Source organism: Aulonocara stuartgranti (assembly GCF_965226115.1).
Source record: "Aulonocara stuartgranti genome assembly, chromosome: 19".
Lineage (NCBI taxonomy): Eukaryota > Metazoa > Chordata > Actinopteri > Cichliformes > Cichlidae > Aulonocara > Aulonocara stuartgranti.
Genome location: NC_138955.1, coordinates 33,166,055 through 33,193,640, shown reverse-complemented (window position 1 = coordinate 33,193,640; position 27,586 = coordinate 33,166,055). Strand labels below are relative to the sequence as shown.

Below are 27,586 nucleotides of genomic sequence, written 5' to 3'. Positions count from 1 at the left end.
GTACTGGTGTGAATGGTACGGAGCTGTGTCAGCGTCACTGTCTGCACACATCGTGCCCAGTGCAGTGACTATAATGGGCCCATTAAATTGCCCCACCTACTAGTATGTCCATCTCCCTCCCCTTTGCTTCCCTCCGCGCTCTCTCCATCCTACCCTGTATTTATCAGGCTGTGTGACTTTCTAATCCCTCTCTTTAGCAGCCGTGTGTGAAAGCTAACACTCCTCCGTGTGATTATGGAGAGCCCTGGGCTGCTGATTATCTGAAGAGACCACCACAGAGACCCCCGGCCATGCTCTCCTAAGCCACTGATGCTTTAACGCTTTTTAATTGATCTTCACACTTTTACAAGCCCCCCCCACAAAAAAAAGAAAAAGAAAATAAGCGCAGGTAGAACTGGCTGTTTCGGCTGTGAGAGGCTGCAGCTTTTACTTTTATTTTCTAATTGGATGTAGTTGATTTGACGTTTTTCTTGATGCTGTTTTATGCTGCAGCGTTCATGATGCAGCCATCAGAAGCTCACAGATGATGGTCACTTCAGCTTTAACTGTCTGACACAGATAATCAGACAGTGACTGTAACAGAGGGGACACCGCGGCCTCCACCCTCTGCTCAGCACCTGATGCTCCCTACAGTGGGAACACCACACATTGCTGTGGTACTGAGACATGTTGAACAGTGATTGGGGTAAGCTAGCCCAGGAGCAGTCAGGTACAATTGTAAAGCGATAAAGTGGAAACATTTCCTCACTAACTCACTGTACTAATGACAGATCCACTGGTCCTTATGTGCTACAGCACTTTTGTACTGGTTTTCCTTTACATTTAAGTGCCTCCATACACGTGTGGTCAGTGTCATAATAACGCGTCAGCGCGCTTCGTGACGTGGCTAATATGCGACACGAACGCTACACACATTCATGTAAGGCTTTGTTGTGTGGCTCTGAGAGCTTCCTAAATACCACACTCACACTCTGATGGGACCATGAGGGCAGTGTGGGGTTCAGCAACTTGCTCAAGGACACTTTGACGTTGACAGAGGAACTGGGGACAAACCGCTGATCGTCCCACTGCTGAAGAGGCTGTACCGCTGCTCAGTTTCAGCTGAGACGATAGAAAGACGACAGTGTCTATCTAAAGGAGTTAAAAATAATAAACAGCGTCTGCAGGTAAGCCTACGTGAGATCATTAACATTTTATTTAACCTTTTAAAAAACAATTTTAATGAATTATACTTACATTACATACATTTCCCAGTAAATGTGCTTCTTAATGTACAATGGTGTCACACAACAAAAACTGATATTATGACCAGATCCTGGTTATTGTTTTGCAGAAACTGAGCAGATCTAACCAACTGCAAACTAATAACACAGGAGTAAAACATTACACTTTAGGTGCTAAGAGGTTGACCTAATTTAACCGAGTGGGCTCTGGTGGAGCTAAAAGTTATGAACGACTCGTTTTCTGCTATCGGGGAGAATTCACAGTGTCATTAAATCTCCAACCGTCACACTCCCACCACACTTACTGTCAGGATGTTTCTTTTTATGAAGACTAAAAACTTCCTAAATGTTTTGAGCACACGTGAGACGTGTTCTTTGTGTTCTGGTCAGCAATGAGTCTCATTGTTGAATCATGAACATTCATCTTAAGCAAGGTGACGCCTGCAGTTCATCACACGTCCACAGCCATCCACGCACTCTCATTTTGGTCTGCTTAATGGAGTTGTTTTAAGTCACTGGTTCTCCTGTAACCTAAAGATAAAAGTCCAGTGTAACACAGCAACAATGCTAGTATTTAGTAATTACTATGATATCGACACATTTACATATATATCATTTTCAGCCATCAGCAGTTTTACCTGCTTGTTTGGACACAGAGCATCTCATAAAGCAGTGCTGGCATTAAATGGATGCAGTCGCATTTCATAAGCTTTATGAAAGTTACTAAAATGTCTTCTATTTATTAATCATATTTAAATTTATAGTAGAGACTAAAGTAATACATGCAGCACATAAGAAATAATGACACACCACTCAGCACTCACTGTGTCCTTAAGGGCACAAGCATTGCTCGTTCGCTCCTCGTCTGGCACTCAGATCCTTTTATTCCTGTCCTGACGTCTTTTCTGTTTGTCTTCTAGACTTTTCCAGACAAACGATAATTTATGTCTTGGTAAGCAGCTACAGGTAAAAGATAAATAAATAAATAAATGTGTATTTCAACCAGTCTACATGTGTTTTGTGGACCTGGAGAAGGCATTCGACCGTGTCCCTCGGGGCGTCCTGTGGGAGGTGTTGCGCGAGTATGGGGTGTCTGGCCCATTGCTACGGGCCATTCAATCCCTATACAACCGTTGCAAGAGCTTGGTTCGCATTGCCGGCAATAAGTCGGACTCGTTCCCGGTGGGTGATGGGCTCCGCCAGGGCTGCCCTTTGTCTCCGGTTCTGTTCATAATTTTTATGGACAGGATTTCTAGGCGCAGCCAAGTGGCGGAGGGCTTTCGCTTTGGTGGCCTCAGAATCTCATCTCTGATTTTTGCGGATGATGTGGTTCTGTTGGCTTCATCGGGTGAGGGCCTCCAGCTCGCACTGGAGCGGTTCGCAGCCGAGTGTAACGCAGCGGGAATGAGGATCAGCACCTCCAAATCTGAGGCCATGGTTCTCAGCCGGAAAAGGGTGGAGTGCCCACTCCGGGTCGGGGATGAGTTCCTGCCCCAAGTGGAGGAGTTCAAGTATCTCGGGGTCTTGTTCGCGAGTGATGGGAGAAGGGAGCTGGAGATCGACAGACGGATTGGGGCTGCGGCTGCAGTAATGCGGACACTGCACCGGTCAGTCGTGGTGAAGAGGGAGCTGAGTGTAAAAGCGAAGCTCTCAATTTACCGGTCGATCTACGTCCCTACCCTCACCTATGGCCACGAGCTGTGGGTAGTGACCGAAAGAACGAGATCGCGGATACAAGCGGCGGAAATGAGCTTCCTCCGAAGGGTGGCTGGCCTCTCCCTTAGAGATAGGGTGAGAAGTTCGGCCATCCGGGAGGGGCTCAGAGTAGAGCAGCTGCTGCTCCACATCGAAAGGAGCCAGCTGAGGTGGTTCGGGCATCTGGCAAGGATGCCCCCTGGGCGCCTCCTGGGCGAGGTGTTCCAGGCATGTCCCACCGGGAGGAGGCCCCGGGGCAGACCCAGGACACGCTGGAGAGATTATATCTCTCGGCTGGCCTGGGAACGCCTTGGTATTCCCCCGGACAAGCTGGAGGAGGTGGCTGGGGAGAGGGAGGTCTGGACCTCTTTGCTTAGGCTGCTACCCCCGCGACCCGACGGATAAGCGGATGAAGATGGATGGATGGATGGTATTTCAACCCATTTTAATGTAACAGATGGATCTATGGCGACGCCATCGTCATAAAGCTTTCCATGAAACGTGTTGGTCACAATGAACACAAAAGTTCGATATCATAACGACTGAAAGGACAAATCTTTTACTGCACAACGTTCAGTCCTGTGCTTCTGCAGTTTCATCTGTTAACCCCTCATAACCTCAGTGTTCATTTTTTTTTAGCGCCATATCAAAACAACTGTCACTTCACTTTATACTGTTTTTGTTTATTTGTTTATTTATAAGGAAGCCCAGTAGCTTCCACAACAGTGGTTGCTAGTCTTCCTGGGGCCCAAACCATCAAATACCATCGAATAAAATGTTACACAATGAAGTGGATACAAAATATCCACATCATTTGTCTCTCACATCCACAATAAGGTTTTACAATTCTGAAAATATAAGCATGTGAATATAACAAATATATAAAAAACACTCAGGGTAAAAATGTTACAATATTAGAAAGAAACCCAACAATCAGACAGTGTTCGGTGATGAGGGGAAGGAAAAACTCCCATTTAACAGGAAGAAGCCACCAACAGAGCCAGGATCAGGGTGGGGCGGAGCCATCTGCTGGAAGGCCAGTGGAGGGTGAGGGAAAGAGAAGTGAGCTCCGGGAGCTTGGACATAAGACAAAAGTCCTTTTGTATACTTTTAAAATGTTAAATAACTTGGGGCACAGTTACCTAACAGACCTTCTCAACGTGCACAGAGAGCGCTCAGATCCTCTCACCAGCTGCTCTTAGTGCAAAGGCCCTGACGAAAGACTAGAGGCGACCGAGCACCTAAACTCTGGAAAAGTCTTCTTATCAATGTCTGCATTTAAAGCACGTGAAGGTCAAACTCCTCTCCATCACCTTTACTGCTGTTGTTTCTAATCAGGTGAGACAGGTGACTTTTTAAGCCGTCAGTAATATCTGTTAATGAAGACAGATTAATCATTTCAAACTGAAGCATTAATTAATGTCAGGACTTCAGTCGGATTCCAGCTTCCCTAATTTCAAACTTGCTTTCGAGCTGCATCCAGACACAGTGAGGATTTAACACAGTTACCAAAAAAACAGAGCTCTGAGGGTGTACGCAGAGTGAACGTAGTTACAGAAATACATCTACTCTAATGACATGCATCCCCCACTGCGGTGCTGTCCATTACTGTCAATGAAAAGATTTTTAAGAAATGATCAGACAGGAGATTTTGGGCAATTCTGCTAAATGTTTGTCTGCCACAGATCCTGAGTGTGCCCGAGACTATGTCATGGTTTCAAAAAAGGAAGAATAAATAAATGTAATAATTCAACCAAAATATATGAATATGTTATTATTATTATAATAACTCAAAGTGTAGTGACATATAGCTGTTGCAGTTATTTCATGGTTACAGTCACATCATCAGTGCTGTCACTGGCAGTGAACTCACCACTGCCGTCACATAATGAGTGCACAGGTGGTGGGTCAGCCACGCTCACAGCGTGGCTGCTATGATGCTGCTGCACAAACACCGAGGTGGTGTCCAGGTCCACAAACCCAACACGTTGTGTTGCCGTGTTTTACTCAGTTTTATCTATGCACACTGTTCCATATCTGCACAAATCAGTCGTTCTTATTTTTCCACTGTAACTAAGTGGAGACAGCCAAACACATCTTTACAAGAGGAAAATGTTTCCAAGCCTGAATATTCTCAAAGGTGCAAGTGTCTGTAAGGAGCTTTGCTTCGCATTCAAGTAAACTAGTGAAGTGTTCAGTCAACGATTTTTTCTGGACGCTGAACTGATGGACCCCCGATAAGGTGAACTAGGGGACAACTGCAATGAAGCCTAAAGTACAAACCCTGACTTTGGCGAGCCTCCTCTCAGTGCTTTAATAAGATGCGTAGCATCACAGGGAATGCCAGGACTGTGGTGTCTGGTGCCAGCATCGCCCACAACCACAGAAGTGTGTTTGAGGGTTTCTCTGACCTCTCCCACTGAGAGAGGGACTGCTTTAATAAGGCTGCCTTATCTTTATTCACCATGCAACCTCCCTTCAAACACACATGCACGCACACACACACAAGCTGTGGAGTGGGCACTTGCACCCAGCGTCATGGCCGTGGCATGACCACAGCTCTATTAGTGGTCTCCAGGACAGCAGCTGATCCTCTCTCAGGGTCCCTGTCACACTGATGTCTTCATCACTAAGCTGAGCAGACAGACCAGACCTGCCAGCCAGTGGAGGTGACAACAAATCCAATTACCTACCCTCCATGGTGTCTGGACCAGACTTGGGTGGAGGTAAGGCTGGGGGCTGGGTGGAGTGTGGCAGAGTGACAGTGGGACAGTGGAGCAGGTTGCTAAGCTATAGAGGAAGAAGGACATGAAAGACAGGGTGCTAGCACAAGCAGTGACACCGAACTGGCAAACAGGCCTGTGGTCGTGGTTTCAGTGTCACCGTGGAGGCGGGACTTTATTTCTGAGCCACAGAGCTGTAATCACAGCGTTTATGACTGTTACGATCTGAACGATAAGACTTGTGCATGAAGTGTTTAGTGTCAGTGTGTATGAATGGATCAGTCTGTTGTTCACACGCCTCTGTGCACAGTCAGGTCTGTCTCGTGTGTTTTCAGCACCAGGCCACATGTTGACAGGTGAGTGTTGCCAGCAGTAGTTATGGTTATTTTTGGAGTGGGAAACAATAGTGGACACAGTGGGATGCCAGTTACTGGTAATTGTCTTGCTGCAGGCCTCCCACAGCCGCTAATGCCAGTAACTACAAGTCTTATAACTTGGTAACTGCCTAAATGGTCACCTGTACCACACAGTAAGTTCAGCATAGCAAGGATATCTTTTCCTCATCTGGCTTTACTCACTAACTGTTCATCAACTGGAGAGCTGAAGGTTGGGAGCCATGAGAGGTGCTGGGAGCACACGCCCAGTCACAGACAGCTTTACTGGACCCAAAGCAGTGGTGGGTGAGTGTGTAATAGGTCATCATGACTAGAACAGTGATTAAAGCAGATAAAATCATCATGTTCGCCACTTCGTTAGAACTGCGCGTTGTGCGACACGGTTTCTGTACGGTCTGTTTCCCGCTGTGCTAATGATATTCCAGTAGAGTCGCTCAGAGACGGACACGGAGGGGATGCTGGAGCCGTCTGAAAACTTCTTCTCCTCCTGTTTCAGTGCTTATGTGGTATTAAAATAATAAACCAGGGTAGCGCTGGGGTGGAGGTCACAGGTAATCGGCCCTCTGCCTTACAAATGTGTAACTATGAGAACATGTTGTAATATAAAGCGTCAGATCCCCGTCACCTCCCTGTTACTAATTCATGGATCAACTGTCAGATAAATTTAGAAGTAGCAGCTCTCATTTCACTTTGGAACATGAGAGTTTACACACATTTGCCTCTCCTCTTCCTCAGCATCAGCTCTTCAAAGACTTTGACCTCTTGCTCTCTGCAGATAATGACTGCTGACCGTACAATACACCACGAAGCAGTCAAACGTCTTACAGCCCATTCAGGGCCTCTGTTTACTTCCATATCAAGCAGCGCAGTTGTGGGCAAAATGCTAACCAGCTGAAATCTGAACATCAACACTGGTCCCTGCTGATTGGCTTGGAGAGAACGCGATAAAGACCAGCGCAGGTCGGGCTCGATCCGCGGCATGGACTAAGGTGAAGCACAAGGGAAACGTGTCTGGTAGGGATGACGTGTGGAAGGGAAAGAAAAGCAAAAGGCGGCAAACAGCCAAAGCAGAACTCCTCAGCCATTATGTTTTGCCTCACTCTGTCAGTCTCCTCTTTCCACCGGAGCCCCGCGCTGTGTCGGAGGAGTCCCACCTTATCATCCACAGAGCCTCAGCGTCTGGAATTTCGCCTTCATTCGCTGACTTTGGTGCCCAACCGGAGAAGATCATTCACCACTTCCTCTCCCGACATCCCCTCCATACAGGCACGGGATGATCGATTCATGAGAGGGAAAAGGAGGGGATTTTGGGACAGTGTGTGTATGCTGTGAGAGTTAGAGGGCCTCTCACTTTTGAAGGTGGTTGAAGTCTTGCCAGAATATTTCGTATTCATAGTTAAATATTCAGTGCGCATGGTGGACAGGGGCAATTTCTGCAGTCAGCCCACCATCCAAAAGTGAAAGGGATGTGGCTTGTGGATGAAGGGAGCTAGAGAGATAGACACGCATGGGGCTTCATGGTAGTCAGATGAGAGGCTGCCAGCTGCTGATGGGTGACTGTTTGAGCGTGGCGCCTCAGGACATGCCCGTTGAAAGGCGATCCGATCCGATACCCCCACTTATGCAGAGTTTATATACATATGCATACATATCAATTGCAGAACTTCCAATGTTTTGGTCATTATGCCAAGTTGTTTGAGCGAGCATCTTGCATGTCTGAATGGGGAATGTAGACCTACTGGGCTATGACCACTGAGAAAAGCCTCCTCCGTATAAAACGACCCCAAATGTAGAATTGCATTGACTGGTGTGTGTCAACAAAAGCTGTGAAAGTGACTAAAGTTTGGATAAGAGAAGTTGCAGGAAGGATTAATCCCAGTGAGGACAACCTTTCTATTCCCTGTGAGGCCAGTAATTATAGTAAAGCTTTTGGTCTTATGTCTAACAGCACTAACTGCTCTTTTACTGACATACAGTTGGTGTTGGCACACATTCTGTAAAACTGTGTGGCTGCACCGTAACAACAGAAACTCAGATGACCTGTGACGTCAGTCTGCTGAAGATACATCAGCACATATTTATAATCAGAAAAAACAGGCCTGCTGTGTTTGTGGTGCAGAAAATGAACCTAATGTTTCACTGCTTTGGGATACGGCTGGAACGAGAGAAAAACAAAAATGATCTGACTTAATGTCACCAAACTACCAGGTGGATGTAAACCTTGAAGAGCTTTGTGCAGCTGCAGCATTTGGTACTGTTGACCATAATATTTCAAACACGCTGCTGTTATCAAAGTAACTGCACTGCAGTGATCCTCACACACAAAGGTCGTGGAGTTCAACATGGCTTTGTGCTGGGACCAGTACAGTTTACATTACACGTGCATCTCAATATTACGAGCAATTCATTGATATACAGGCCGATTAGTTAAACTATGTGTGAAAGGTCTGGATGACCTCTGGTTACCACTTCTAAATTCAAATTGCTCTTGGTCTTACAAACTGTGGAGACACTGTGTCTAACCAAATATGTACTTTAGATGGCGTTACTCCAGTAACACTGTGAGTCATTTCCGATGTATCCTTCGGCTGCAAAGACAGAGGAGAGTGAAGCTTTCACGTAGGATTCATTTGCACAGTATCCCTAAAATTGGAAACATCCTGTCTCAAAGTGAGGCTTAAAATTAAATTAAATTAAATGTATTACTTCTAGGCTGGACCACTGCAGTTCATTATTATCTGTTTGGTCTAAAAGCTCCCTGAAAAGCCTTCAGTTAAACCAGAATGCTTCAGCGACAGCTCTGACAGGAACGAGTAAAAATACAGAAAGCGAAGACGACGCTTCTCCCACATTAGCTTTTCTTCACTGGCTTTATGTTAGATTCAGAAATGACTGTAAAATCCTGACTGACAAAATCTTGAATAATCAGGTCATAGTACTTCAGTAGAGAAGCTAACCGAGCGTTGCACTTTCAGACTGCAGGTCGACTTACTGCTCACTTGTACTTCCCAGAGTTTCAAAAGTAGAATGGGAGGTGGAGCCTTTGGCCCCTCTGGTGTGGAAACTCTGTTATTGCTCCCAGTTTGGGTTTAGAAGACAGACACTCTCTGCTTCTAAGATTTAGTTTAAAGCTGGACTTTTGAATAAAGCATATAGTTAGAGCTGGGTCAGGTGACCTCGACCCATCCTGAAGTTATGCTACGATAGATTCAAGCTGCTCGGGGTTCCCATGATGCACCGAGTGCTACTTCTTCAATCATCTCTTCATTCCACTACTGTACTTAATCATTAGCATGATTAAACTCTGGCTCTCTCCCATGGTGTGTCATATATTACTTATAGGCAGTGTTGGTCAAGTTACTTGAAAAAAGTAATCAGTAACTAATTACTGATTATTTCCCCCAAAAAGTAATCGCGTTACTTTACTGATTACTTATTTTTTCAAGGAAATAATTACTTAGTTACTTAGTTACTTTTTAAAAACACGATTTACAACCTGAAGAGGTGATAAAGTGATAGATCTTTCAGCCCAATTCTACTTTTTCTACATAATCCATCATACAAAATGTAATCAAATGGAAAAGTCTCTTTTTTTAACTTGTTTTATTAGTTTTAATCTTTTAACTTTATGCATCAAGCAAACATTTTATTATCTGCAACATTCTCTGACTGGAAGAAATTAGTTTAATATTTAAACCTATTTTCTGCACATTCCAGCACATAAAATAAAATATTTTTGTGTTTACACTCACTGTTTCAAATAGATGCAAGTAAAACACAGCAGAAAATAAATAAAGTCAAAGACTCAGCGGTCCTGTTGCTCTATTTTCACCTGTAAAGCAGGAGTGGGGCAGGCGGAGGTTTACCCTGGTGCAGGTGTGCCGCGGTCAGTGGAAGAATCCGCGAGTTTCTCTGTGAGTTTCCCATTACGTCGTAGCTACTCGGTGCTTGTTTGGAAGTTTAGGGGTTTTTCGCTGTAAAAAGAAGTTTTCTTCCCACACACAGCGGACACTAATGTTTTTGTCACTTTTTATGGAATCAAACTCAAAGTAAGGTCAGTACTTCCACGCTTTAAACGCTGCACGCTCATACTCTCTCTGCACTCGATATATGATCCATTGTTGATCTGCACACAGCTGTTGTCACTAACGGCGCACTCGCTTACGTCACTGTCGTGAGACATTCTCGCAAAGAAATCACGGTTTTAGTAACGCAGTAACGCAGCGTTCCTACGGGAAAGTAACTGTAATCTAATTACCGTTTTTGCAATAGTAATCCCTTACTTTACTCGTTACTAGAAAAAAGTAATCAGATTATAATAATAATGAATTGGATTTATATAGCGCTTTTCAAGGCACCCAAAGCGCTTTACAATGCCACTATTCATTCACTCTCACATTCACACACTGGTGGAGGCAGCTACGGTTGTAGCCACAGCTGCCCTGGGGCAGACTGACAGAAGCGAGGCTGCCATATCGCGCCATCGGCCCCTCTGGCCAACACCAGTAGGCAAGTAGGGTAAAGTGTCTTGCCCAAGGACACAACGACCAGGACAGAGAGCCCGGGGATCGAACCGGCGACCTTCCGGTTACAGATACGCTTCCCAACCCCCTGAGCCACGGTCGCCCACCTTACTGCCCATCTCTGCTCATAGGTACATAGAGAGAGACATGGGACTGTATAAATGTGAAGAGAGAATATGAACATGTACCCAGCCTCCACTCTGTGAGAAAGGAAAAGATATCCCCTCTTTGGGTGATGTCACAGGTCACACCTTGTGGTTTGGAGGTGATTAAAAAGGACGAGGAGATGTGTCGAGTCCTATTCATCAGAGAGCTTCACGTTCCTCTCTCGTCACACCCTGCCGGGCCGGGACAGGAAGTCGCTCCTCTCCCCTCTGGCCCCGATCCAGACCGATTCAAAATGGTGTACACCCCCTCTAACTACACATCTAAGTGATTCTGCTGCACCCCCAACCACAGCCACACACACACACGCACACACACACACACACACACACACGCACACGCACGCACACACACACACACACACACACGCTCAGAGGGGCTAATTAAGGCTTTAATATGCAAATGAGAGCCGCAGTAAATTACACAGCTGGCAAATATGCCTGTTTTTGCCTGAAAATACATCATGAGTGCAGCAAGGAGTGTGTTGTTGCAGTTGTTGTTGTGTTTGCAGAGAGACTGGGGATTACCCCCTCTACCCCTCAGCAACCCCCCCTCGTCTGCTGGAGAGACTCATCCAGCTTTGTCCCTTTCAGAGGTATCATGAGAGAAATGTCGGCTGCTGCATGTTAGTGAGGACAAAACTGGAGTTTAAACACGCTGAAATGAAACCAGCCAGCATTCACATATACGATATGATTACCTGCTAATGACCAAACATTCATTTCACACATATATAAGTGCTGAACAAATCCAGCGGCCCTACATGAACAATATTGGTTTTTACCAACAATCTTCTGAAAAGAATTATTATTATTTCTTATTTCTGTGCTCTTTAATGACAATTACATTTTTAATGTAAATATATAATTGTAGTTGTTAACCATAAATGTTCATTATGGTCATTATTTTAGCCAAATGACAGAAAAACGAGTTTTAGTCGTTACATTTATTTTTTCTCACAGTTGCCTGAAAAATAACAAAATAACTTTGAGGTTTAAACAAGTTTTGACAGATTTGTATAATATTGGTGCTTTGCTGTTTTGACAGTGGGTCTAAGATAAGATAAGGACAATAAAGACACTCACAGTTTTGTTCCGTGTGTTCGTACAGGTACCAGGCTGATCTGGGAGCAGTGAACCCTGCTCCCTCCAGCTACTCTAAGCCATTCCTCGCTGCCCTGTGAGGCATTGCTGGGAGGCTTGTTCTGCCTGGTTGCTGTTGTCTGCCTACGCACTTTATTCCCCAGAGCAGCAGTGTCATCATGATGTGAGCTCAAACCTGAGTGCTGACTACATGCATGGTCAGGCTGTCCCGTCACCTAGCTACCCTCCTGGGACTGACCGTGACAGGAAGGGGCCCAAACACATACCCAGAGACCTTTTTGTCTCACGCTCTTCTCCAAATAAGAATCCACGCTCCTTCAGATGATGCCCCCCTGTGCAGTTCATTTCTCACAGCAGTCTCTGCACAGATCCTAGCAGGCACAAGCATCTTTTCTCAGATGTCACTCGTCGCTCTCACATTCACAGCAAAGTGATCCAAAGGCAGTCGCTAAGCTAAACCGAGGTGTGAACAGTCAGCATTGTTGGGTACAGTCAGAGCTGATCTTTTCACCGTCATTTATCAGACGTGATCGTCGTTTTTATTTTGCCTCGAGATGTTTTATGTTGGAAGGTAAAAAAACACAGAGAAAACCCAACAATCATGTGAACCCCTGTGAGCAGCACGTTGGTGACAGTGGGAAGGAAAAACTCCCTTTTAACACTTATTACCTGTAGTGTTAGTGAAACATGAGAATAATGCCAAGTTTACACCATGTTTGTTGATGAGATGTTACAGAGACTGTGTGAGAGTTGTCACCTCCTGACTATTGCTAGCTGTACCAAACACAAAGCTGAGCGTAATGCAGTAGTCTGTCATGTACCAGTATGTAAACCAGAGTCACACTGGATCAGATGGTTCTTGTTACATGAGGCTGCAGGTTTTCTTTGTCAACACTGAAACATCTGCAGCAGATTGGACAGAAACAGTTTCAGAGGCGTGCTGTTTGATTCCTGGGCACGATGCACCGCAGCTTCAGCTCCGAGTCCAGCAGGATCCTTAGACGTGGTCTGGGTCCTCCAGCATTCATGAGCTTTCTCATGTGCAGATGTTAAAGTCGTTCTCTGACTCTCTGAGAGCTTCTGGTAGTGACAAAGACTTTACTGAATAATCAGAGTGTCTGAGATGCTCCGAGGCTCAAACGTCAGTACAGTTTTCACCTCTAAGGAAATGAGGGCCATGCGATTTGAATGCCACTTTTATATAGGAAGAGGTTCCCTTTGATTGGCTGGGGTCACAGTGCTGCAGGTCATAGGAAGCAGTGTCCTGCACGCACACACCACTTGTAATTATGACTCAGTGAGACAATAGCTACACCTTGCTGACACACAACATTCAGCAGAGCACCATCTCCAGCGTTATTGCGCAGCTGCTCTGCTGGAGAACAGCTGACGGGATGCACACGCTGGCCAAATCCAAAGCCAAATATTTAAGCATCAAACAGGTAAACATGCTGCGAGGCTCCGTCGTCCAAGCCCACGTTCAGGGAGAGTTGGGCAGGGAAGTTTAGTTCATTAGCTGGGTTACACAGTCTCCTGATAAGGGTGTATAAACAGCTCCACCTTGTAGTGGCTACAGAGATAACTTGCCCCTTGGAAAAAAGCTGCTTTCCACCAGGGCCAGGGTGCATGAATATTTCAAGTGGGTAAATAATTAATAATTAACAGTAAACAGGCCACTGATCAAATGGAGCAGTGTGGCAACAGACATGAAAAATCAGACTCTTGTAAACAAAGACAAGAGGCCCCAGATTTCCTCCCCTCTCTCTCTCTCGCCTTTTAAATATGCGCATCTTCAATCACCCCCCACATCGCCATAAAACCACACACATACAAGAGACACATGTATGAACACACAGTCCATATCAGTGACTGTGACAAATACACGGCGCTGCCACAGCCCCCTCTGTCACTCGCTCACGTTCATGCCCACACTTATTTTCCTTTAGAAGAATGAAATTTTCACATATTCCTCGGCGACCCGGGGAATGTGACTGAGCGAGAACACTTGATCTGGCCGCCCGCTGTTTTCTGATGGAAAGATTTGCTTTTTAATACAATCGTCACTCCTCCCACCTGGATATGCCAAGCCAAGACAAATCCCAGCTGTGTGGCTCTAAAAACCACAGAACAGAGCTTAAAAATTCCCTTATTACAATTCCCCCAAAATGTCCCGCCACACTAACGTCGAGCAATGGTGGAAATGCTAATCACATCTCTCGGCAGCTTAGAGGAGCATGGAAATAGATCCGGCAGCATGCAGGTTTGTGGTGCAAAGAAAGAGAGAAAAAAAGATGAAGAAATCCCAGATTTAATGACACACATTCACAGAAACGTCGTGGCTCTTCTCCAGAATCTGGCACATCCTGCCGGTTGACTTTAGCCAGAGGACACAGTTAATAAACATCAGACTAAACTGTGTAAACAACAAACAACCCCACCAAAGCAACAAACAAACAATGCAAACAAAAATAAAACATCTCTGGAAGCCGTGCACGGATCGCCTTCAGAGTTCGTTTTAAAGTAAGCGTTGCTTTCCTCAGAGATTTTAATTAATGCTTTAATATGCAAATAAGTTAGCAGAGATAAAATCATGACAAACAGATGGCAAGTGTGGGTAATTATTTTGTGAATCCAGCAGGGGCGTGTATTAAAGTTATGGCATCGTTTTCCTCAGGCCTCTGAAACCAGGGAAGGTGAAGAGAGCGGCGCGCACACCCACACCCACACCCACACCCACACGAAAACAAAAGTCACACATGAACCGAGACATAAATGAGAGACTTGTGGCTCAGAGAGACAAATCTGTAACCGCAGCCTGAGTGGGACAAACAGACATGGAGCCTTTCATTCTAGATCAACAGCACTCCTGTTTATCAGGGTTCACTGCACCCCACTGAAGCCCTGCCCCATAACCTGATGAGCTACATGTCACACAGGCATATATGCTGGCTACGTTACAGGCTTTACATAACGGGTGTCAAATATGAGCCTTGACCTGACTTTTAAAAAATAATTGGAAAAAAGCTCTATGCTGCTACAAAATGAAAAAGAGATATTTGCAAAATTCTGCCTAAATATGTATTTTACCAGGTTAAGGTGTGTGGCGGGGCGTGGTCTGCAGCGCTGCTGCAGGGGAGGCGGACGCCGGCTGTATGTGTACAGCAACCATGTGTGAAAAGCGTGTTCATGCAAACATCGTCGGGTCTGCCGTGATATATTTACAATGGGACTTCTGCTCCCGAACCTCTGCGCACAGCGTCTTCAAATCGGGGCTGTACATTCATCTTTATGCAGGACTGTAAGCTGCCGTCTGTGAGGCGTGAGCGGTGTTTGTTTTTAACATAGTTCACGGTGGAGCTGCTGACATAATGTGGATCCGAAGATCCATAACTGGCCTCGATAAATGCACGGCGTTTCGGCGGCTACACCGGCTTCCACGAGTGTGACACTTATTTTGAGCAAAGGAAAAATAATTTAATATAATTTTATTTTTATATTTCAATATCACAATAATCTTCCAATTTAGAACTACAAGTTAAAAAAGAACTAACATAAATAAATTACACTTCAGCTAAATACTTATAATTTATTTTCCCAAACCACGCGGAGCCGCACTATAAGGACTAAAGAGCCGCATGCGGCTCCGGAGCCGCGGGTTGCCGACCCCTGGTATAGTCAAACCTCTGAAATGGGCGAGGTGGCTTCACCATGAGTGAAACTGAACAGATGATGTTGGATTTTAAAAATCTTTTTCAGGCGTAACAAAAACTGAAATGAAGCAAACAACCAAATGTCTGAATACATACTGTAATAGTACAAAGCTGTCAAGACTAAATTCAAGTTCAGTTCTGTTGAGTCTGAAAGTTTAGATCATATTTTGCCATCATTTTGCTAATGTAAACACGAGTAATCAGTATCTAACACCAAGCACTCACACAGAGAAGATGCAGTTCAAGTTGCACCTACCTGCTCCTGTTGGGGTATGTGGTCCACATGTAGACTACAAAGAGAACGGTTGATTTTCAAGGCCAGACTCAGGGCCATCAGGCCTCCCACTTTCACCTCATTGTGACGGAGGTCCAGCCTCTGAATCTGAAGACTCTCAGCAAGGAACTCAGCAAGCGCCACAGCACCTCCACCACAAAAAACGGGATATCAGGAAGATACAAGATGCAAACCCAAAATAATCCCTCTGTAAAGATAACATTACTTTATCTTATATTATTTTCAATTCAGTTTTTAAATATATATTGATGTAGAAGGTTGGGGGTGAAGGGGAAGAAGACATGATGTTAGAGCAGACTTAAACAGGAAACCTGAGCATCAGTATGATGGGATATATCAGTGTTAATCTGATAATTCACTGGAGCAGGGGTGTCCAACTCAAGGCCTCCAGGTTTCAGATCTCACCCTGGGTCAGCACACCTGAATCACTTGACTAGTTCATTACCAGGCCTCTGGAGAACTACAGGACATGTTGAGGAGGTCATTTAGCCATTTAAATCAGCTGTGATGGATCAAGGACGCATCTAAATCCTGCAGAACACCGGCCCTCGAGGCCTGGATTTGGACACCCCTGCACAGGAGGATACCTGAAAAAGTAAACTTGGGTCCTTTAAAGGCTCATGGGATAAAAACAAGTTATAACATGATCTTAGCATATGATCTTTAGCTAGTGCCACAAAGTTCATCCATATGGGAAAATAATTTGAAGATTCAACAGCTAACCAAAAACATCATGGCTCTGGATACCAGAGCATGTTTTTCATACAGGATCTGATGGAACTGGAACAATAATTAATGCCTTGCTGCCAGGGTATTTAATTACATCAATCCTGATGTAATTAAATGGTACATGGACTGATCCCTATAAAGTACTTTTCTACTCAAAGCACTTTATACAACATGGCTCACTCCCCCCATCACACAAGACTTTTTTCTACACCTGAGTGCTTTCAATCCAAGTTTCACTCATGTTCATTCTCTGTCTGATGGATACATCACAGAGCAAGGCAGGGATCCAACCACCAACCCTCTGATTATTGGATGATCTGCTCTAATGCCTGAGCACCAGACAGCAACAACCAAGAGGCCAAGGTTTCCTTTGCATCACTGAAACTATTATGTATTGGAGATTATGTAGCGTGACCACGCCTCCAAACACGCTCCTTCCGGTTGTCATCTATATAGGTTCCCCCCAGTTCTGCAAACTGTTCATTCTCGTTTATGTGCAAACAGGGTCGTCGAATACCTTTCGACACAGCTCATCTCTCAGGAGTAACGTAATTTTACTCACCCTTCGCTACAATCACCCTCAAGTCCGTCAGCGCATCAGACGAACAACTACCCAAGCTCTGCATCCATCCCAGAAACACACCGAACGTCATGGCGGAGCTTCCAAAAAACCAAATGCTGACGACCTCCTAGCAGTTTTCTCGCCACCCAACATACGGTCTGCTACGTCCATCCATCCAGTCGGTTTATCTCCGCTAAATCCAGTCATGAAGCAACTCCGGCCGCCTGTCAGCAGAACTCACAGCTCCTCTCACGTTGCTCCGAAACGGGTCACAGGCTGGGCGACTTAGCCGGCAGCGCTGAACCCACGCTTCCAAACAAAGCCAGGTAGCACGGGGAAGCACAGCTCTGTTCTCCTTCCTACTAACACCCTTTAATGCAAGCCGGAAATCTGTCACTAGCTCCATACTCTACTGTTCTCCATCGTCGTGATGTATCAATCCCTCCTTTCGCTAAATGCTTACGCAAGTTGGCACTGGGATGCCCAGTTCTTCCCATTCGCAAACGCAGCAGCAAGCTCCCTACCACCAAACTGCCAGTTTCTCAGAAAAGATGACACACACATAAAAAAACAAACAAACTCCGCAGCAAACGTCGGCACCCAGTTGCCAGGTTCCCAACCTCTCATCTGCTAAACTCCAACATTGGCACCGAGTTGCCAGGTTCTCAGCCACTCATCCCTCCTCTGCTAAACTCTGTGGCAAACCTCGGCACCGGGTTGCCAGGTTCTCAGCAACCCATCTCTCCTTCGCAAAAATCTGCAGCAAACCTCAGCACCGAGTTGCCAGGTTCCCAGCTTCTCATCCCTCTGCTAAACTCCGCAGCAAACCTCGGCACCGAGTTGCCAGGTTCTCAGCCACTCATCCCTCCTCTGCTAAACTCTGCGGCAAACCTCGGCACCAGGTTGCCAGGTTCTCCGCCACCCATCTCTCCTTCGCAAAAATCTGCAGCAAACCTCAGCACCGAGTTGCCAGGTTCCCAACCTCTCATCCGCTAAACTCCTTAGCAAGTGTCGGCACTGAGTTGACAGGCTCTCAGCCACTCATCCCTCCTCTGCTAAACTCTGCGGCAAACATCGGCACCGGGTTGTCAGCCTCTCAGCCACCCAACCCTCCTTCGCAAAATTCTGCAGCAAACCTCAACACCGAGTTGTCAGGTTCCCAGCCTCTTCCCTCCTCGGCTAAACTCCTTAGCAAACGTCGGCACCGGGTTGCCAGTTTCCTTTATCCCTCATTTGCGAAAGCAGCAGCAGCTTTTCTACCATCGGGTTGGCGTTGTCTGCATAGACAAATAAATAAAAAGGCACTTGGATGCCAGGTTTTCCTTCATCCCCCATTTGCATGCAGCATCTAGCTTCCCTACTACCGAACTGCCAGTTTCTTCGCTTCTATCATTGCAAGCAGCAGCAAACCCTTCTAGCAAAGTGGTGTCAGGCTCTTGCTATATTGCCCATGTGCAAATCGCAGCAACAAGCTTCTTACCCCTGAGTTGCCAGTTCGGTCCATCCATCATGGCTAAAGCAGCAGAGAATCCTTCTAGCTCAGGGGTGGGCAATTTCAGGCCTCGAGGGCCGGTGTCCTTCAGGTTTCAGATCTCACCTTGGGTCAACACACCTGAATCACCTGATTAGTTCGTTACCAGGCCTCTGGAGAACTGCAAGACATGTTGAGGAGCTAATCTAGCCATTTAAATCAGCTGTGCTGGTTCAAGGACACATCTAAAACCTGCAGGGACACCGGCCCTCGAAGCCTGGAGTTGCCCACCCCTGTTCTAGCTGGTTCCTTCTATAGCCATCTTTCGTAATCGCAGCAGCAATCTTCTTCCACCACGTTGCCAGTTTCTCTGCATCCGTTATTGCAAAGCAGTAGTAAATAGGGATGGGTATTGATAAGATTTTCACGATTCCGATTCCATTATCGATTCTGTTTAACGATTCGATTCTTTATCGATTCTCTTATCGATTCTCTTTAAAAAGGAGAACACTAAGGTCGATTAGCTTAGAACTTTGTTTTATATCTTCTCTTTGAACAAGATAGAAATGTAGGAGTAACATGGCCTTACAAACCCAACAGTGAGATCTTAAGAGATCCAGCCTACGGCTCTTCAATGGGGGGGTCACAGGATCCCCAGGAAAAAACATTGTAAATGTAAAATAATAAAATAAATATTCTCCTGTAGCAATAACAAAGTGTAACATAAATTATTCTGTAGCAATTACACAAGAATATCCAGTAATGTCCCTGCCTACAATTAAACACATTCACTTACTGAAAATCATCTGCTGTGGCAAACGGGTGCAAGCCTTTGACCACAAACTGAGTCTCTGCTCGGTGACATTCGTCTATCCTGGTCTGAAAGGAGACGCTACCGGCAGACTGCAGCGAGAACTGCCAGCATCTGAGCCAGACTCTGTCTCTCATCATGGTCACTAAATGCACAGTAATGGTTTTGTAATAAGGCAGATCGCGCTAACATAATATGCACTGTTAGTTGATTATTTACCTGCCGCATTAACAGGAGAGGACGTGCAAACGTTACCGCTGCTGCTGGGTTGAGATTCACGAGTCCGGAGCAAATTAAAAACACGACATTCGTTTAAGGTCATCGTGTGTTTTGTGAGCAAATGCTTTTGCATATTCGTAGTGTTTCCTCCCTTAAATGAAATATCTGCTTTGCAAGTATTGCAAGTTGCCCTGTTGTCATCCGTTCTCGTAAAGTGTAACCAAGCTTTTGAGCGTTTGAGCTGCGTACGCGCCGTGTTTCCTGCCAGGTAAATGACGCTCCGCAACGTGATGACGTCATTCGGGGCGACTGGAATCGATAAGGGAATCGTTTGCAAAAATGGCAAACAATTCCAAGGAATTGAAACAGTGGGAACCGGTTCTCAACAAGAACCGGGTTTCGATACCCATCCCTAGTAGTAAACCCCTCTGGCACCGAGATGCCAGGTTCTCTCTTTGTCCCTCATTTGCAAATGCAGCAACATGCCAGGTTCTCTTCCTCTGTCCCTCCTTCACGAATGCAATATCAAGCTTGACACCAGGATGCCTGGTTCTTCTTTATCCCTCATTTGCAAATGCAGCAGCACGCTTTCTAATACAGAGTTGCCAGTTTCTCTGCTCAGCACCGAGATGCCAGATTCGCTGCCATCTTTCCTGCTTTCGCAAAGCACCGGCGAACCTGGTGACACCGAGATGCCAGGTTCTCTCTTTTTCCTTCATTTGTAAATGCAGCAGCATGCTTCCGGCACCGAGATGCCAGTTTCGCTGCCATCTTTCCTGCCTTTGCAAAACAAAGGTGAACCTTCATGGCACCGAGATGCCAGGTTCTGTCCTCTATCACTCCTTTTAAGACATCCAAACGGTCCCTTCACTTCTCATGTGCTTTCACTAGCCTCATCAGGCATCCCGCCTCGACAGAATCATTCGAGACCGCTCTCTAAGTCGACTCACGGTTCTGACTGCGTCTGAACGGCTTATCATCTCCCACGAAGTCCAGTGGACTCGCTCTCTGCTCTCGGATGATTTTGGGGGTTATTGTTATAGAGATTATTTTCCTCTAATCAGTCTTTCAATTCATCAACTCTTCCCAAGCTGCTGCTGTTCTTCTGTTCATTCAGAAATCAGCTCAGTTGTTATCGTTACCTTATCTGAAGTAATTAACCAGCTAAGCACCCCCTCTCCATCTTCTACTCAAAGACAAGCTGACAAGCTCTTCGAGCCGCCAAGCCCTGCCTCAAATCTCAAATCCAGCATTCTTGTCCGTCAGAGCTTCAGCTCAAAGTTGAGCCACGTTGCTCCCTGAAGGAGGGTTCCCCTCATTCATCCATTAAGATTTCCGTTGTTTGCAACTTCCTTGGATCTCTTCTCCTGCCATTCCTTCCAAATTGTCCGAGCTCATCCACTCCACACCACGGAGCGACGTTCGCTCTCCGTGCACTTGTCTTTGTCCTCTTCTCCTTCTGTCTCCCCAACCAATCGCAGCAGATGGTCCCGCCCCTCCCTGAGCCTGGTTCTGCCGGAGGTTTCTTCCTGTTAAAAGGGAGTTTTTCCTTCTCACTGTCGCCAAAGTGCTGCTCATAGGGGGTCATATGATTGTTGGGTTTCCCTCTAGACATCATTGCAGGGTCTCGAGGTGTCTGTCACTGTGGTTCGGTGCTGTATTAATAAGTCGAATCGAAAATCTGCTGACGTCTTCGACCTTCGTGTCGCACAGTTATTACTGCTTTTAGGGGATGCCTTCTTTGGGGATCTGCCAGGCCCGGGAGCCGTCGCCAGTCCCCTTCGAGGCCTTCCCTAAACCGCAGCTTAATTCATGTCCAAGCATTCACCTTTACCTACTAAAACACTGTCAAACCTAAAATGAGGACGTGGGCCCAGCTAGTGAACTACATCCCATTATACTGATGCTCAAAGTGGGTCACAAAGTGTTTCGTGAGCAGAAACAAGCTTCTGGATTTAGACTGAGGTGTGAAAGTAACTGTTTGATTTTTCATTTTTTCCTAGCAGAGCTTAGATGCGTTTTTCAGTGGTTAAAATATTGTTAATATCTCTTGTTAGAAAGATGATATGAGGCCCAGACGATGGAAAAAAGAATAAGACAGCAGCACCAAATCTGGACCCGACCCTAAGGCTAATGTTACTGTACAAAGAAGCTACTTCTGACTGATGCTGCGTGCAGTAACCCAACGTGACGCAGGACTGTACATGAGCCTTATGTTTTTCTACACTTTATCTCGTGACAAGTGAACTTGAGCTATATTACAAATGCAGAACACAGACTAACATGGTGTACCTTCACAGGTGATGCTGGCTTGGGCCAGGCCAAGCTGCAGCACTGAGTTGTTGACCATGAGAGGTTCCCTGATGATCTGGATCCCCTCGTTCCCCAACAGATTCTCACTCAAATCCAGGACCTGCAGGACCTTCAGCACTGGCTGCAACACAGGGTTCAAGACGACTTACTTAACCCACCAGTTAATCACTGTGTGTTCCTTTGTGCAAGTGAGTGTGAGAAGTTTTAATTATCATTGTGATTATACAGTGATTATTCTTCCTTTTCAAAATGTTTCCTCTCGTGTTAATCTTCAGAACTTCTGTTTTTACTCTCCAGAGCCACATTAGCATTGAAGGTTGATTAGCTGGTGCAGCAAAGTGGGGGTGTCGAGGGCACAAGGGGCCCGTGTTGCCCAGCAGCTTGAAGAGGAACGCGCCACCCACTCCTCGGTTGCCCCCTCGCCTCACCACCCTTGTTAAACTCCTCTGGTCACTGCTCTGAAGAAAGAGGGAGCGCGGGGGTGGAAAGGAAGCTAGGAAAGCAACTGACAGACCCTGAGAGCGTCTTCCTCTATGTTAATTTGCACCGCAGTGACAACAAACACACTCGAGAGCCCCCAACACCCCACCTTTTTTTTCCTTTCCCTCACTGAGTCACGGCACACGGAGGCAGCGCCGCATCCGACGCGTGGCGAGAAGCTTCTCCGGTGAAGAGGGGAGGAGGAGAGGGAGGGAGAGCCTCCCTGAATGGATATGCACGAGGGATAATAGCAGACAATTAAAGAGGCAACTGCATGGTTGAGAGTGTGTGAGAGTCAAGCATGGTTGAAACCTGTCAAACGTAAACCACGGGAGGGTTCGAGTGAGAAGTCTGAGGGGGGTGCAGGAGTGTGAAACCACCAAAAACACAGTATGCTTTCACACATGCCGTGCTGGCTTCAAACAAAAAAGCAGCAGAAACAGGCAAAGCTGGCGCTCTCGGTGACACGTCCACCTCGGAAAAGCCCTGCTTAGAGTTTCCGTCCAATTTGACGTTGAGCAGGTTTTGTCTGCCCCCGCTCTCTCAGGCCTCCAAAGGACTAAACCAGCCCGGAGGACAGAGAGAAAACGCAGATACACCAAGCAGAAAGGTTAATAACAGCTCTCTTCATCATCATATTCGACACAACCAGCTATGGCTCTAATTATCATCATTACGGCCTGCAAGGACACCTACTTATCCCTGTGACTGGCAGGCTGCATGAGCAGCCCTTCTTAGCACACATCTATTATTTAATCAAACTGTTCCTTCTTTTGGGGAAGTGTGTGTGTGTGCTGAGACAGAGAGAGAGGCCTTTAATTTCCAGCCTTTTGACTTTTACAATCGCCACTCACATGACAGGAGGGTACAGTTTATGCTGCCAATCACACAGAAGGAATGCATGTTATTAGGACTGTGCAACGATGCTGGGAGGTTGGACTCATCTCTCCAGGCTCATGTTCCACAACTCCACACAGAGGGAAGCACCAAGTATCAGCTGGAAATGAAGCTCGGGTCGAGTCTTTGCTGACCGCTCTCCAAGAGAACACCGTCCTGGCTCTTGGTTTAGCAGCGCTCGTCAGACAGATGCCAACAGGTTTCACTGTATTTCAGCCACATGCTAAACAAGCCTAGTGTCAGTAACATAAAAGATGTTTCCTTAAAAAGTATAACCCATAAAATGAACTCATTATTAACGCCCTCGAATCTTAACAACCACGTTGGATCGTCTAATCTCCACCACCAAAGTGATATTCTCATCTTGGAAATGTGCACAAAAGCAGGATCCAAAGAACATAAAGATGCACTGCATGACTACTAAAGCTGGCAGTGAGCGCAGGTTTGAGATCAACATTCATATTAGGCACGCTGTCAGACCTCTACTGACAGTATGACTGGTGTCGTTTTATCATCACAACTTAAAAATAAGGTAAAAACTTGATATGACAAACCTGCAGTTGCAAACCTGCATGAATGTTAACCCTCAACACCTTAACCTGATGCTGACCTGCTCTGAGTGTCAGTCGGCGGTGTGCACGTTTGTGTCGTCGCCTTTCATGGGTGCAGCCGGCTGCCTAAAAGTGAGCCATTAGTTCCATTTGTACAATTCATGGCATCGAGACAGTCAGAAGCCAGGCAGCGAGCCATGTGAGACAAGAATAAACATTTTTGCCTTCACACGTGATTGGACAGCATGTCGTGCTGGTGTCGCTGAAGCGTGCTGAACTATTCAGTGTTCACAGTTACATTTTACAAGAAACACTGCAATGATGAGACGTCACATGACAAACATGGACCCGAATGATAGATGTGTAATGTAAATGTAGCTTTTCTAGATGAAATGCTGCAGACGTGTAGTATCAGTACATCATAGGTGTGTGTGCAGACGCTCAGAGGCAAGCAGCTGACATGAAACACATCACTTATGCATAGACTGTATAAGAAGATGGACACAGCATCAGGTCTAAAAAGTTAAGCCAAAGTGGAAGTGCCAGAAAGATTCTTGTTGCAAAAATAAAAGCCTATAAAAATGACTGAACTCTGACTAGTCTGAATCTCTGCTGCTAAGCCTTCTTTAATGTAGTATTTCACACATTAACTCAGGGTGTGTCGACCTAGAAGAAGCGATGACTTGTAGACATCCAGCCACACATGTAGGATTGGCCTGGGTGTGGTTTATTCACATGCTCGAACTGTTTTACACTGAGTAGTGCTTCACACTTCTGGGATTGTGTCAGGACACTGTGGTGACCCCTGTGAGTAAGTTTGCCTTCTTTCATGATATTATCCATGTTGGTGCGCCGCACAGGCGTACGCTGAGTTTGGTTCATACCTGTTTCTTCTGTTTTCACTTTGCTTCAGTGGCAGTGATGGCACATACATGTCTCCACAGCTTCAGTGGTCCTAAAACACGCTCTGAGAGTCGTGTGTTTCCTCTGCTAGCCACAGTTAGCAACCCTAATGCTAACTGTCACTAACACCGTCGTCCTTAATGTCTTTACACGGCTCAAAATGACCGGACACTGTATTAATTCAACCCTTTGGCTGACTCTTCACATTATTGGATTTTGTTCCACATAAAGAACCAACACTTTGTTCCTCACCAGAGTTTTAGCCAGATGCTCCATGCCTTTTACAGTAATCTGGTTATTCCTCAGCAGTAAGACCTTGAGACCTCCTTTCTGCCGTCTCAGACCGTCACACAGCTCCTCCAAACCTCGGAAAACAAACAGTAAAATATGTTTATTAGCAGACGGCACAGACAAACTTTCATTGTTGTCTGTGCTGGAGTTAAATGGCACTTCCAGATGTATGGTGGGAGTGTTGGTTGTAGTGACTCTGATGTAAGTTGCTATGTGCCTTACACATCCGCATGTCTGTATTAGTGAAATAATAATAGTTGGTCTGTGCATGTTTGCACACTTCATCTCCCTGTAATGTATGAGCAGTAAGGGTTCAGCCATGGACTTATCCTTGTTTGTCTTCACCTGTTTTATGACTGTATAACTCAGGGCCCATCTCACCACACATCTACATAGTAGACTGTGAACCATGTAGTTCTAGGATTTATGTATGAACATTTACCAGCATCTGCTACAGCATTGTTGCTGAGCTCCAGTGTCTGCAGAGTATTGTTGAACCGTAGTAGGTCTCTCAGATGAAGGGCATCCTGGTAGCTGTTCAACAGGTTATTAGCAAGGTGTAGCTCTCGCAGCGCCTGGTTTGTCTTCAGTGCACCAACTGGAATGGACAAGTTATGATAGGACAACTAAGCTGGCAAATGCAAAGCTTTACATCATGGCTTTACATTACTTCAGTTATTCTTGCAGGTTAATACGCTGAACTCTAAGTCCTCAGTGATTACCGTAACCTTGAGCCTATGCTACACAGCAGCATCCTCTCTCTCTCTCTGTCTCTCGCTATCTATCTATCTATATGTACATATATATATATATCTATATATATGTATATATAGATATATATCTTTTATTTACCATCACAGTGGCAGATATCCAAGAAAGGGTCTCCAGTATGAAGAGTTGGACAGCACCAGGGCCCGACATGGTTCACGCCTACTGGCTAAAGAAGCTGACTGCACTCCACGAGCGTCTGGCAGCACAAATGAACCAGCTGCTAGTTGACGAGAGACACCCGGAATGGCTAACCGAAGGTCGGACGGTCCTGATCCCCAAGGACCCCAAGAAGGGACCGGTCCCCTCCAACTACCGACCAATAACCTGCCTCAGTACTACATGGAAGCTCCTGTCAGGCATCATATCGGCTAAGATGAACAGGCACATGGGTCAATACATGAGCGGGACACAGAAAGGAATTGGCAAGAATACCAGAGGCGCAAAACACCAGCTACTGGTAGACAGAACAATCAGCCGAGACTGCAAGACCAGACTGACCAACCTGTGCACTGCCTGGATTGATTACAAGAAGGCCTATGACTCAATGCCCCACAGCTGGATACTGGAATGCCTAGAATTGTACAAGATCAATGGGACCCTAAGAGCCTTCATCAGGAACTCAATGGGGATGTGGCGTACAACACTAGAGGCCAACTCCAAGCCCATAGCACAAGTCACCATCAGGTGCGGGATCTACCAAGGAGATGCTCTGTCCCCACTGCTGTTCTGCATAGGCCTGAACCCCCTCAGTGAGATCGTTAACAAGACTGGCTACGGATACAGACTACGGAACGGAGCAGTTGTCAGCCACCTCCTGTACATGGATGACATCAAGCTGTATGCCAAGAATGAACGAGACATCAATTCACTGATCCACACTACCAGGATATACAGCAATGACATTGGAATGTCGTTCGGGCTGGAGAAGTGTAATCGGATGATAACAAAGAGAGGGAAGGTAGTCAGAACTGAGGGGATTGAACTACCAGAAGGCAACATTGCAGACATAGAGGACAGTTACAAGTACTTGGGGATCCCGCAGGCAAATGGGAACCATGAAGAGGCCGCTAGAAAAGCTGCAACCACCAAGTACCTGCAGAGGGTCAGGCAAGTCCTGAGGAGTCAGCTGAATGGTAAGAACAAGATCCGGGCCATCAACACGTACGCCCTGCCCGTGATCAGGTACCCTGCTGGGGTAATAGGCTGGCCAAAGGAGGAGATAGAAGCCACTGACATAAAGACAAGAAAGCTCCTTACCATGCATGGAGGGTTTCACCCCAAGTCCAGCACCCTGAGGCTGTACGCTAAGCGGAAGGAAGGGGGCCGGGGACTGGTGAGTGTCAGCACCACAGTCCAGGATGAGACAAGGAACATCCAAGAATACATTGGGAAGATGGCCCCAACTGACCGAGTGCTCAGTGAATACCTCAGGCAGCAGAAACCCAAGAAAGAGGAGGGAGACGAGGAACCATCATGGAAGGACAGGCCCCTGCACGGTATGTACCACCGGCAGATAGAGGAGGTGGCTGATATCCAGAAATCCTACCAGTGGCTGGACAAAGCTGGACTGAAAGACAGCACAGAGGCACTAATCATGGCAGCACAAGAACAAGCTCTGAGCACAAGATCCATAGAGGCTGGGGTCTATCACACCAGGCAAGACCCCAGGTGCAGGCTGTGTAAAGATGCCCCAGAGACAATCCAGCACATAACAGCAGGGTGCAAGATGCTAGCAGGCAAGGCATACATGGAACGC

The 27,586-nt window shown here is 46.2% G+C and overlaps 2 protein-coding genes across 4 annotated transcripts in view; both read right to left on the bottom strand.

Moving 5' to 3' along the window:
- Nucleotides 1-27,586, bottom strand: part of slc3a2b (solute carrier family 3 member 2b) — a 250,669-nt gene that overhangs the window by 109,520 nt on the left and 113,563 nt on the right. The gene's annotated exons all lie outside the window — the stretch shown is intronic.
- LOC309696228 (ribonuclease inhibitor) overlaps nucleotides 496-27,586 on the bottom strand; it is a gene marked incomplete at its 3' end in the record, with an annotated part of 64,874 nt that continues 37,783 nt past the window's right edge. The window contains exons 8-14 of the mRNA XM_082517380.1: nucleotides 25,502-25,657; nucleotides 25,021-25,133; nucleotides 21,917-22,058; nucleotides 15,794-15,960; nucleotides 5,612-5,708; nucleotides 969-1,087; nucleotides 496-627 (exon numbers count right to left, since the gene is read on the bottom strand). Coding sequence (XP_082373506.1) covers nucleotides 496-627; nucleotides 969-1,087; nucleotides 5,612-5,708; nucleotides 15,794-15,960; nucleotides 21,917-22,058; nucleotides 25,021-25,133; nucleotides 25,502-25,657 — 926 coding nt within the window. The remainder of the gene's footprint in view (nucleotides 628-968; nucleotides 1,088-5,611; nucleotides 5,709-15,793; nucleotides 15,961-21,916; nucleotides 22,059-25,020; nucleotides 25,134-25,501; nucleotides 25,658-27,586) is intronic.